At 44.1% G+C, this 13,296-nt stretch overlaps 1 protein-coding gene across 2 annotated transcripts in view; it reads right to left on the bottom strand.

The window, feature by feature from the left end:
* LNX1 (ligand of numb-protein X 1) overlaps positions 1–13,296 on the bottom strand; it is a 71,955-nt gene that overhangs the window by 4,836 nt on the left and 53,823 nt on the right. For both annotated transcript variants that reach the window (XM_009277416.2, XM_009277418.2), the window contains exons 6-8: positions 12,077–12,214; positions 5,430–5,607; positions 3,280–3,508 (exon numbers count right to left, since the gene is read on the bottom strand). In XM_009277416.2, the coding sequence (XP_009275691.1) occupies positions 3,280–3,508; positions 5,430–5,607; positions 12,077–12,214 (545 nt within the window). The remainder of the gene's footprint in view (positions 1–3,279; positions 3,509–5,429; positions 5,608–12,076; positions 12,215–13,296) is intronic.

Raw genomic sequence — 13,296 nt, 5'->3', positions numbered from 1 at the left:
CTACAGAAAGAACAGAGGAGTTGTTTATGTGCTATCAAGCCATATAAAAGTGACCGAGGCCAATTTTAAGATCTCACAATAAAAGGGCTGAAATTGTGAGATCCACAAATGTTAAATTACGCAAGACAGCTTTTCCAAGACTTCGAGCTTTGGAGCGAGGAGTCAGATAACCTGTCTGATTTCTGCTGCTACTGACTCGATCCAGAAAAATAGTGTAGTTCCCTAACGCTCAGTATTTGTGCCTCTTGTCTGTGCCCATAGCTGTAATATGTGTGCAGTCCTTGGGAAAGGGGCAAGTTCTGCGCTAGACAGAGAATTAAGCACTTAGAGTACACTAGCCTCAAAAGTGAGGAAGGCATACTTAATCATGTAGCTATTATTAATGTTTGCCTGTTTTCTACTTCATATGTCATGGACAGAGGTCTGTAGATATCTTCTAGTCTTTAGCTCAACTCAGCACATTTTACAGAACTATCCTTCACAGGATTTTCATCAAAACTCCATGTTTTTTGAACATAGAAGGACAGACTCTCCTCTCTTGGTTTCCAAATGTCCTGCTCTAAGCTGCAATGTCAGGCTGCCTCTACACTCCCCACTTTGCTTTCTGTGAACAGATACTCACACTGCACTGCCATGGCTTGTCTAGAGCCACATCTTTCCCTTCTCGACAGAATTTAAAGAATCCACCATCCAGCCGCCTCTATTTTTAACCGTGCCTGTTCTGGCCTACCAGTGTTACCACCTTTTCTATTTGTTCAGTTTTCCTTATGGAGGTGTTTCCCATCCTGCCCATCTTCCCAAATACTTTGCATGAGCCTGTATAGTCGTGATTTTGACATTTCTACTTTTCCATCAGCTGTATCAAATGTTCTTAGACTTACACGCCCTGGAGCAGTCCCTCTGGTAAATGGTATGGCTTTACTAATGTCAACACAGCTTTAATTAAGGCAGGTGAGTCTGCACCATCTCGCCCCATAGTTGCACATCAGGCACCTTTACCAAGATGGACCTGTCAGACGTGTATTTGGACAGAGAATAATTTTCTGTAACAGCCTAGAAAGCATCATGAGACTGCTGGCAATACTAGATCTAGTTGGGATGTGATCCTTGCCAAAAGCAAACTGAAAGCCAGACAGGGAAAGGTTAAATGCTCAGATTGGAGGGAAATGAGTTAATGTGATACACGACCTGGTGAGAGAACTTGTTGAAGGACTTCCAGATGTCTGGTGTGGGCCCTGGAGAATCAGTACAAGAGTAAGAGGGTAAGCACCCTCACGCCAGGGAAGACTGAAGGGTCTGATAATACCTAATGAGCAAATCCAAACCTGATCCTAGTGCCCCTACTCAACCAACCAGCTACTAATAAGGATGCAGTCCACCTTTGTTACTGTCACGTCTAATCAGTGTTGGTGTCTGTCTTAGTCCGATGTTCAGAGCGGCGTACCAGCTCAGCATACCAATCCCCCTACTTTTCTTTGGTAGCGAAGGGCCATGCTGTGCTCTGTGCACAGGGTCGCAGCTGGGAATAGAGTTACAATGAACTCCTGTCTTCAGCCTTGCTGACACTGGGGCTGGTTTTCCTTTGGACCAAAGGGGTGGGAATGGCTTCACACATGCTGCCTTCGAAGTGAGGGGATAGAGTGAGCTTAGAGACCACTTTTAAAATGGGAAAAAACACCTTTTCTTCCTAAACTTCAAAGCAGAACTGACTGATGTGAACCCTGGGTGCAAGTCTGCAGTACTGTGGAGCTCTGTCCTTCATCTCTGTGACCTTGCTGAGGACATGGGGACTTCAGGCAGCTGTGGGTAGAAGATGATGACCAGGCAGCTCAGGTTTTCTATACAGCACAGCGAAGATGGAGTTAGGCCAGGCGTAGGCAGGGTGCAATTGTTTCAGGCCACCTAGCAATGGATGGCAATTGAAGGCAAGACTCAGCATTGCAGATTGCAGTGTCTATAAGGCCTCTAGCCTGCTCACTGTCTCTGCTGGGAGCGTTACCTGTGCTCCAGTGCCTTCATGTTGGTGTGTAGCTGGTCAAGCTCAGGGGTGCAGAAGAAGTGAGCAGGAAAGAGGACCTCCCTGGGCCTGCCTGTCTGCAGTGAGACTGGGTGAGAAAAGTTTGCCATTGCCTGGGGTAGCAAGTTATGGGCCATCCATTTACTGCTTTTTCTTTTTACTGTTCTTCTTTCACAGGAATAAGGATGTAGTCCTCTCCACTGGGGAAGGAACGGTTCATCTGTGGGTGACAGACACACAGCCTGCCTTCCGCTCTTGTAGTACTTCAGCACATGTTACACAGTCATTAGCCTCAGACCAAGCCCCGAAACACATCTGGCCCTCACAGCAGACCTTGCTGCAAGGTGAATGAGCTCAAAACAGCTCAAGCCAGAAGGAGGGCATCTAACCTGCTATGCGAGACTGGGAAATGAAGAGGAGTCCTAAAACTGTGCCTAGAGCAAAAGCCCACCTGTTCTGCAGACCGTCTTTTCATGCCCTCCCGTAAAAGAGAAAGAGACACTCTGAACTGCTGCCAGGGCTAGGAGTATGGGCAAAAGTAACTTATAAGCTAAATTCTTAATTCCTTAAAATTATATACCAATTTCAACTGTGTGATGCTAGCTTCGCATATTCACAGATTTACAACATGTCCTCATTTAATACTTCACAAAATGTCTCTGAAGCTGCAGGTATACACCCTGACACCGAGTGTGTTTGAAAGAACGACATGCGATGTGGCTTTCATTATCTTTATTAAAATGACAACACAGCTGCTTCCTGTATATGACAAATGTACTTCTTTCAGTCGGGGGTGGGGTTAAAAGAGGTGATTCGGAGATACTGGCCAACAGCACACACTTTGCAACATCTGGGCAAACTCAAACAATTCAGCTGGATTTGGCTAAGAAGAAGGGCTGTGCAGCTTGAGAGCTGCAGGAGGGGTAGCTCTGCCTTCTGCAGGGTAGTCGAGCCTAGACCCTAGTTCAGCAAGCTCCTGTCTCCCTGCAAGCTTTTTCTTTCACTCCCTAAGTGCCAGATATGTTTTCAAGACTGGAACAATTCAGGATGCTTTCCTCCCTTGCAAGGGGATCTGCGTGTCTATTTTTCCATGTACACTTACCCATTTACAAAAGGGAGGTATTTAGAGTCAAGTCTGCGACAGAGCCTGGATTTAATTAAGATGTCAGTGCAATGAATCAAGCCAAAAGAAAGAATTGCCAGAAAATACAAATCTTTCCTCCCACTCCCCTTCAGCAAGAGGATGCAATCTGTGGACTTACCGTGGCAGCCCCAGCCACATAACCCAGGAAGGGGACCATTCGCTGCTCTCAGAGGTTGCCTGTGTGGCCTCGGGAGGTGGCAGGCAGCCCCATTCCTCCTGGGCTTCACATGCTCTCATCTCCAGGGCTTTGAGCACCACCGACGAGTTGGTGTTTTTCAGCAGGGCGACAGCCTCGCTCCGGCTGACCCCCGTAAGGTCAATCCCGTTCACGTTCAGGAGGATGTCACCTGAGACCAATAGAACGGATGACAAAAAACTCTGCAAGTGTCTCCAGGATCCCAACCCCCCCGAACAAGCAAGTCAAAGCCATGGCCAAGAACTCGCTGCCTGATGAGGCTGTTTGTTAATCCTATCGTTTAATGCGGATGTGAAGCATATGCTAGTAAACAAGCCACAGGCATGAGGGAAGGGGCTAGATCCCTGTACACAGGAGCATCGCCAGGCTGGATGGAGGCTTTGGTCCTGGTTTCTTGTCATGTCACGTCCTGCATCCAGAGCCGAACAGCACAGCTGGGGTCCTGCTGTACCAACAAGCTTTGGTATGGGCACCTGATGCTAGTCCAGGTCTCCGAAGCCAACTTCCAGCTAACAACTTCTGTACTCAGCCTGAGCTTGAAACCTGAAAGCTCGAAGGTGGTTTTCTCCCAGCACTCCCTAAGCTGAGGACTGCCGCTCCAGCTGGCTTTTCATAAAGTTTGCTTTGTGGAATAACATGTTATTATTTTAATGTTAATGCCTGTTTGAATGGCCACAAGCCAAAACATCTTTCTGTATGCCTTATTTATAATGTAGGCAAAGCAGCTTCAGAGAAAAATGCAAAGATGACCTCAATTACTACAGGGAGAACAATAAAGACATCATTAATATCATGCAAGCGGCCATGGTGCCAAGTGCTCAGCTACCCTCCGCGGCATGTTCCAACGCCAGGGCTTCCCTGGGTGCCCTCTGCACTTCACCTGCATGCTCCTCCAGGCAGGGGCTGTATTCACTGGCAGTCCAGGCAACGTGACGTGAATATTACCCTCCTCTTGTGGTCTGCCCCAATGAGACAGACAACAGCCTACGGGCTGCTCTAAACCGTGGAGGCTTATGGCGCTGTTGTAACATCACGTATTCATTTGTTTCTAATTTTATCAAATTAACTAGGCTGAATTTTCCATGCTGCCTCATGATGAATATTTTTTAGAAAATGTATCCCACTGAGAGGCAGTCATTTCCCAGCAGGAGGAAAGGGGAAACCTTCTGGTTTGCTCCTGTTGTCATGTTCTTACATGGGTTTTGATGAGCAGCCACAGCTCCCGCAAAGGGGAGGTTCCCACACGTGCCGGTGCTGGGCACTGCGACCCAGGCTCATGGGGCTTGGCTGGGCTTCAGCTATTCTGCCCCACTTTTGGGTGCCTTCACTTCCCTCGCACTCAGGATTTCCCTCCAGCTTCTGGGCAGCAACTGGGCTGAAGCTGAGCGTAGGGGATGAAGGGCAAGGGGACGGGGAGCTGTGTGGTTGCTGGATGCAGGGTACCAAGATACTTGGCTTTTGGAGATGTAACATCCTGAAAACTGAGAGTTTCACCATTCCTCTACTGCCTACCTATTCCTGCAAAACCCACTGATAAAATATGCTCCTCATCTTACTCTAAAGGCTTATTCATGCAGAGGGGGAGAAGCTATTAATTTTATCACTCTGTTACATCAAGAGCTAAATGGAGTTATAAAGCCAATGTTTCCAGACATGATACTGAGCCACAAGGCACTAATGTTGCCTCATATATGACGGGAATTCTGCTCCTTTCTATTTCTTTCAAAGTCATGAATGATATGACAAACAAGCACAAAAATTTACATTAAAAACCCATGAAGGTTGCACAATGAAGATTTCGGTAGTTAGGAGATGGTGGTGCAAGCTCATTTTCCTGCGAAAAACTTTTTTTTTTTTTCTTACCAGAATATGCCTACATCCCACTTCACAGAGATGGTTACTGCTGCATATTATACCTTTTCTGGTAGCTGACTTGAGACCCTCTAATCTGACACATCCCAAAATCTATGGGATGGCTGAAAATGTCAGGGTGTGATGCTCTTTCACTATCCCTCTGTTTTTCAAAGGAAGCCTTTGAATTAAAGCAGGCTTTCAAAATCCCCTCTTTTTACCTGTTTTTATCCTGCTGTCTCTGCTGATAACTCCTCCAGGTTCAACACTTATCACATAGATAGGCAAATCCCATTCCCGGTTAGATGCTCCGCCTGCTACAGTCATTCCCAGCGATTCTGTGTGATCTTTCCGGACAGCCACCACCTTCTCGTGACAGGTGACGGCGTGAAGGGTGCTCTGTGATGGAGAAAACAGCAACAACAAACACAGTGGGCACGGGGACCTCCCTGACAGCTTAGGCATTTTCTACTGAAATGAATATTTGTTGAGGGAATGCGAAAGCACTTCACAGCTGCCTGCCACGCCTGGCCAGATGGCAGGCATGACTCTCTCCAGGGCTTAGGCATCTGCGAGTCAGAGCTACCGCCAAGATAACCTGGGCTTTAATAGTTAAAGAAGTCAGGCACTGCTCCTACCAAAATCCGAAGTGTTTTAGTGTTGAGACTAATAGAAGCAGGTCTTTGAAATGTAAATAAGGACTCTGATTTAAAAAAAAAAAAAAAAAAAAAAAAAAAAAAAAAAAAAAAAAAAAAAAAAAAAAAAAAAAAAAAAAAAAAAAAAAAAAAAAAAAAAAAAAAAAAAAAAAAAAAAAAAAAAAAAAAAAAAAAAAAAAAAAAAAAAAAAAAAAAAAAAAAAAAAAAAAAAAAAAAAAAAAAAAAAAAAAAAAAAAAAAAAAAAAAAAAAAAAAAAAAAAAAAAAAAAAAAAAAAAAAAAAAAAAAAAAAAAAAAAAAAAAAAAAAAAAAAAAAAAAAAAAAAAAAAAAAAAAAAAAAAAAAAAAAAAAAAAAAAAAAAAAAAAAAAAAAAAAAAAAAAAAAAAAAAAAAAAAAAAAAAAAAAAAAAAAAAAAAAAAAAAAAAAAAAAAAAAAAAAAAAAAAAAAAAAAAAAAAAAAAAAAAAAAAAGTTCTTGATATTAATATCACTAGTTGTCCTCATATCTTTGACTATCAGGTCATGGTTCTTATCTTGCTGCTTGCAGTCTGAACATCATCTGTATAGTTAATGAGAAATGGTCTACCTGCTTTAAAGGAATAAAACTCTTGGGGACAGATTAGAAGATAGACATTTCGTTTGCTCTTCCAGATTTCTGTGTTTCTGTATAAGTTACTGGTGGGAATACACTCAAAAGAATATGTGTCTATTCAGGAAAGAGAAGGACATTTATAGAGTGACGAGCCAGCAGCTTCCAGGGTGCTCTTGCTAGTGCTTGTGCTTAAAAGGTTGCTTTGGGACAGCCACCTCTACTGTCTGAGGACAGACATCCCCCTATTCCTCCCCCTGAACAGGAAAAGTTACATACACACCGCTGCTCATGCAATAACTAGTGTATGAGCGAGGGTGACACAAACTCACAGGCGGCCTCGGGATGGAGGGGCAACACAAGCTCCAACAAAACCTGTGAACCGAATGTCACATTTACAATGCATCCAGCTCTTACAGAAGAGTTCGAAAGACAAGGATACTTCTCCAGAAAACCTGGATTTAAATGTTAATGCTTTGATTTCCTTAAGTATTTCATAAGCTGTGCTCCTGGCATCAACTCCTGAAGATCCCAGCCCCTCTTGCAGGAACAGCACCATTCACTCCAGGCTTATATGTAGATATAATAGCATGCTGCTAAATACATTTCAAATGTATATTAAAAAAAAACCCCAACCTTCTCATTCACAAGTGTGACCTCACATTTATAACATGCAAAAATAATCTATAAAATTCATTTAAAGCCACATTAATATCTTCTTAGAAATCTGAGATCCCACAAAGACATTCCACCTTCATTCCTGGGCCAGCAGCACAGAAAGTGGAGCAGGCGAGTCCACAGCTGCTCCCGCAGTGATGACGATGGACGAAGGAAGACAGCGGCAAGAAGTTTTTAGGGGAGTAGGGCAGGCTATATCTATGTTTTGCGGTTTTTTTAAAGGTATGTTTGGTGGAACTAACTCCACATCAGGATTTCTGTGATGCAACATCGACAACAAACCCCAGAACCTTTCAGCAGCTTAGTAAAGGATCTCTAGATGCTTGAGCAGAACAACAGTGGCTGCCACAGAGCTCCAGGAACAAAAAGGCAAAGAGCTCAGTGGAAAAGGTCTTCTCTTAGTCACCGGGACAAAAAACAAACTGATATAGTTGTTTGGACATATCACATCTGATCCGTGCAGAACACAGGCACTGTGTCAGAGTAATTGGGCTTATGGCTTGCAAATGAGCCTAAAAATTTCTGAAGGTTTTATAACATTCCCTTTTAAAAAAATATAAATGTTCTAGTCCAGATAATTTTAACCTTTCACCTTTGTCTTTAAGGTGTAAATGTTCTAAACATTACTATGTTCTATCTTCGTGCAAACTAAACAATATTTCATCCATGTTTGTGCAAAAATGTTGTCCTTTTTCCCTTGGAAAAGGATGGATTTCCATCAGGAAAAGGCCACTTCCTGAAGCATGTGGGATAGGGGCACTACTAATTTTCACAAAAATGCAGTCTGAGATTTTGTAGCAAAACATGAAATTGGAATTAGACCTGCAGCTCTGAGTGTTCAGAGCAATCCTGCTACTTATGCAGTGTCCATCATGTCTCAGACACCAAAAACATTAGCTGATAAACCAGCTAATGCTCTATTTTTGAGGAATCGGCGCAGAGGGAAGCAGATTTCAAAGCAGTGCTTGGTTACAAATTGTCCTGTTACATTTCAGTGAAGAATCATAGAAGTACCGGTACTTGTATGCTCAACCATGTAGGACCAGTTTTCCTTTGAAGCTACTCTTCCACATGTCATTTTTTACATGGTTGCAGATAGAAAGGAACTGGGGAGACTCGGCTGAGACGAAGGCAGTGATGAAAGGAAAGTAAAGCCTTTCTTAGTAAACACACGTAGAGCTTTCTTGGAGGTACAACTGATAATGAGTAAACCAGTTAAAAGGCAATGTTTATCAGTGACTGCATTTCAATGCATTCTCTTCTAAACAATTGTCCTTCTCTGTCATTCTGAAGTGACCTTGGAGGCCAGGAGAAGAAAAACATAACAGTTCATCTCCTCCTCTTTTTAATTTTTTTCTTTTCTGTATATTTACTGGAAAATAAATATTTACAGCAGATTATCACAACATCAAAGCCATGACACGTGTCTTGCAGGCAAAAGACATAGCTGTGTCTGTCTGGAAAATGTGCTTCACCTGAAGGCTAACCTGCTCGTATGGTCAGAAAACATTGCCTGCTCAAGCAACAGGGCGACACATTTGTTTTAAGTACTAGACAATTTGTTAGAAAGGAGTAAGAAAACAGTTCAAATTAAAAACAAGTGCTATTTAATTGATGGCAAAGCTCCCACTGACTTCAAAGAAATCAAATCTGGCCTGTTTATGTGTTACAGCCCAGCTTAACAACCTCGGCTGCACAAGAAAGTGTTTCTGACATCTTCTCTTTTCTGAATCCAGGCAACAGCCAGAACAGTTTGGGCTGTGCCTCCCCTATCTCTGTACACAGGAAAACAGCTCAGTGAGAGCATGTGCAGGACCAACTCCCGGCACACCATACACCCGGCATCACTGCCACCAGAGAAGGACGTGGTCACTACAGACCATCCTCCACTTTCTCCAGCGCCTTGTTGGCTGTGTGGCTGATTGCCATTGGCAATGGCCTGAAAGAGAGCTGCCTCCTCGCGCTTTCCAGATGGAGGCAGGCTGTCATGAGGGCAACAGCTTGTCCAAAAGCAGTTCCTGAGCCGTCATACAAGCAAGACGGCTGCTGGAAGCTAGAGTTTATTCTTGGTGCTGAATACAGCCAAGGCTTGAGAGCAGATTTCAGCCCGTGTTTACATACATGCTCTACAGTGAGAGCTGCCTCCCTCAAAAAGAGCATTCCTGACCTGCTAATATCACCTCCTACAGTAAGCTCAGGGGACAAAAAACACCTTAAAATTAGTCAGAATTCAAGTCAGTTAGCAGTCTCTCTATCAATCACACTTAATAAAGTAATCCCACTGACGGCAGCAGTTAGCAGACTCATCAAACCATGCACACATAGGAAACTCCCTTGACAGTAAAGTCCGGCCAACAAGCATTGCCTTGGTTTTGAGCAGGAGCGTGCACTGCGTTAGGACACTGTACAGGCCCTAGGCTTGCAAGCATTACTCCTGCACTAATGTCTATTTAAAAACAAATAACATTTTAAGTCTGCCAAAGCCTAGAGTTTAAAGATCTTGAATTGTAAATGATGTTCAGTTAAACCTTCAGCAAAAGATCATGAGAAATTCAAACTGACACACTCATACCCTATAAAAGGGCAAATAACACTCCAGTAATGATTGTATCAGACCAAAAGCCCACAGTGCCCAAAGCTCATCCTGTCCACGCTGGGGCGACCTTGGTTTTGAGCAGGAGCGTGCACTGCGTTAGGACACTGTACAGGCTCTAGGCTTGCAAGCATTACTCCTGCACTAATGTCTATTTAAAAACAAATAACATTTTAAGTCTGCCAAAGCCTAGAGTTTAAAGATCTTGAATTGTAAATGATGTTCAGTTAAACCTTCAGCAAAAGATCATGAGAAATTCAAACTGACACACTCATACCCTATAAAAGGACAAATAACACTCCAGTAATGATTGTATCAGACCAAAAGCCCACAGTGCCCAAAGCTCATCCTGTCCACCGGCTGTACCGATCTTGTGATCTATTGCCAGAGCACTTTCTCTGATCTAAGCCCTCCACTGCACACACACAAAGCTAAAGGGAGCTTGGAACAGCTAGAATTTTCTTTTTTCGGCTGTGATCTTCCCTGGAAAGTGCCCAAATGGTGGCGCTGGACAGAAGCCCACAGCAGCATGCCCACTCATGTGCTTATGTAGCACCCATCTCCTGTGGCAAACTGGAAATCCCCCTAAAAGCCGTGACCTATCCAATAAAAGATGATTTATTAGTCTTTAAAGGACTGTTGCAAGGTCAACATTGGCCCTTCAATCTCACAGCTACCCAAAATAATGTTGGATTTACCAAGAATTCCCATCTAACACCTCTTGGTACAGGAAGAGAAAATGAGGATCTAGGGCAGTTTATGGAAGACAAGTCATGTTCTCAAATAATCCCATGTGGTATCAATTAATCAGATCAACGTGGTAGAGCTAGCAGGTGCTCGGAGCTTCACTAGAAATCATACAGTAGCAACACAAGCTAATTGATGTCCTACACATATCTCCCTAAGGAAATCATTACTTCATTAGGAAGTAATGCCTTGCAGATGCATGATTAGTTGGGCACTATTTGCTACTGGGTAGTAGCTACCGAGCATTGACTCTGCTCTCTGGTTTAACTCCTGCTGATCCAGTCTCACCTAACAAGGGCTGCGATTGTGACTTCGTGGAAAAGGAAAACTAAAAATAGATCAATAGACACTAGGATACTTTTTACACATAAAAACACTGAATAATGTAGTTTTTTTGAAAGAAAGAAAAACTGCAAAAATGGGTATCTTTAAGCATTTGTAAAATGCAGAACTAGGCTTGTCTCCTGGCTGACAGCTGTGCACCCGATCTGACAGCTGGTTCAGCCCAAAGGTCCCTTTAAGGACACAGCTGGCTGCCCATCAGGCAGGATGGATTTAAACTCTGCCTCTCTACCTCCCTGATGCACCCCTGGCACGGGTGGCCAGGGGACCAGCTAACAAGGGTTTGCATAAGTGGTGATACTCAGAGCGATTAATGTAAATTAACCAGGCACGTGGCTTTAAATTTAGTGAAATAAACAAATTCAGCTCCTGCAAGGACATACCTTGTTCCATCTATAGTGCAAAGAATAACATTGAGTAAACTCAGAAAAGGTATTTTCAAAGCTCTTGCTGCATTGGTTTCTGCTTTAAAACCTCATATATTTGACCATAAGAGTCTCTCTGCCTTATGCAGAGGGCATATTGCAAGTCTAAATGCACTAAACACACGATGTAACTGGGTACAGAGGAGCGGCTGGAGGGACAATTTGGTAACCAGAGCTATATCTGGGTGAGATGGTTGCTCTGTGCCACGTGGCCCTGGGTCGGGTCCGGCCATGCTGCTCATTGCTGGCCCTCGCAGCCCCCATCCCATGCGAGTGCCACGTCCTGCCAGAGCAGAACCAACATGTTTTGGGTCCAAAGCTCCACAGAAAGACAGCATGCTTACAGCGGCCGTGGAGACCGCAGCTGCTGTCTGCCAGCCGGGTCAGAGCACAGGTATCTTAAGAAATGAGCAACAGGCTAATAATTACCATAATTTTCAAGCAGCTTATGGGAATCTCTCAGGCCAGCGTAAGAAAGCTTTTTACCTGAAGACTTTCCTCCAGATGGAGAAACTTCAGATAAGCCTCTTATTTTCATTGGAGCGCATTGCCCTGTGCTGGCTCGCACCGCCAGCCAGGTACGTGCCCATGGCCAGGACGCTGTGTGCACGTCAGCCCCCTGCCCCACCACTGCCCTTTGCCTTCTCCTTCTCTCCCCACCCCAGATGGATTCAGGGCAGAAGCAGTGTATAAATAACAAGGAGCACAGCTTTTACATTTCCATTGCGAAATAAGGTGACAGAAACCAGAGATAACACACTGAGACACTAAAACACCAGCTGCCCTCCCAGTCCCCTGTCCCACGGACAGCAGAGGAACCACGTGAGCGCTCGTGCCCTCACCTTGCCGGGGTTGTTTCTCTCGGCAGGACAGGGCTGGGGGCTGCTGCCGCCGTAACTCCAGCCTGTCTCCTGCAAGATGTCGGGGGTCTGCTGCCTGGTCTGCCGCGACACGACGAAGTGAACCTGCTTCTCGCTGGCCTGTGGGAGGAGGTACACCGTGAATCCCACCGCCCCAGTGCAATAAACCCCTCCACCTCAGCCCCAGAGGATTCATGAAACGTGGGTCCCATTTAAGCGCGGTTTGGATTTCCCACTGACATGGCTGCAATGACATAAAGCAGTAGCATCAGTTCAGGTCAATAAAGTCCATAAAAATTTACTGCCAGCTACTTAATATTTCTCTTGAAAATTTGGTGTTAATTCTGAAAAACCCTTCCTATCTGCCCCAAATTTGGCTGGAAGCAGTGATCCACCACAGTGAGTGCTGATCAGCTCTCGCACACACCTGCGTACAGCACTGCAGAGCAGCAATGTGCCTGCCACAGGAGAGGGACAGACAACCAGAGCTGCTGCCACCAGATGGGAACTCGGACAAAGATGCAACTAACCCTGTAACAAGGGATGTGCTCTACCCTTGGTTGGTGAAAGTGGGGAATAAATGATGTAACTGAGTCCACCTGCATGCAACAAGCATGACAAATATAAGGCAGCTTAAAGAAAGGGAGGTGCAACCGTTTTGAGAAGTAAAATCTTACTGCACAAGAGCACAGAGAAAGAGAGAGGGCACAAGCAAGCACACAGAGTAATGGAGTTTAGGATGGGAAACTAGCCCAAACTCTCACTCTAGGAATAGGAACTGCAAAAACAATTAACCCAAAATAAGCTCAAAATGCTTCTGGGCCTTTTTGTACAACGCAGTCACAATATTTATGTGCCTGAGAGATGCAAAGCTTCTACTGAGTTATGTTTGCTCATTATTTTTAAGGTGTTCTGTGTGTGCCTGATATTAGTGTTATTAATTCTGTGTGCAGGTGAATTTTTTCTGTCTTATTGAATCAGCACTGTTTCCCTAGAAACAAATGGCTTCATTCTTCCCTCAGTGAGGCTCATGTGAATCTGTTCAAGACAACAGTGGTGCAAAGATAGAGCTGAGAGTGAGTGGGGTTTAGCTGGGTAAATCATAGCTGTCTGCCATAAGGGCAAGCTAATATATTGAACTGAAGTGTAGAAATAGCCTCAATGCTACAGAAGCATACTCAAAAGATAAAAAAATTAATCCT

Source organism: Aptenodytes forsteri, unplaced genomic scaffold, assembly GCF_000699145.1.
Source record: "Aptenodytes forsteri isolate BGI_AS27 unplaced genomic scaffold, ASM69914v1 Scaffold65, whole genome shotgun sequence".
NCBI lineage: Eukaryota > Metazoa > Chordata > Aves > Sphenisciformes > Spheniscidae > Aptenodytes > Aptenodytes forsteri.
The sequence above is the reverse complement of the archived record's forward strand: the minus strand, read 5'-3'. Positions and strand labels throughout refer to the sequence as shown.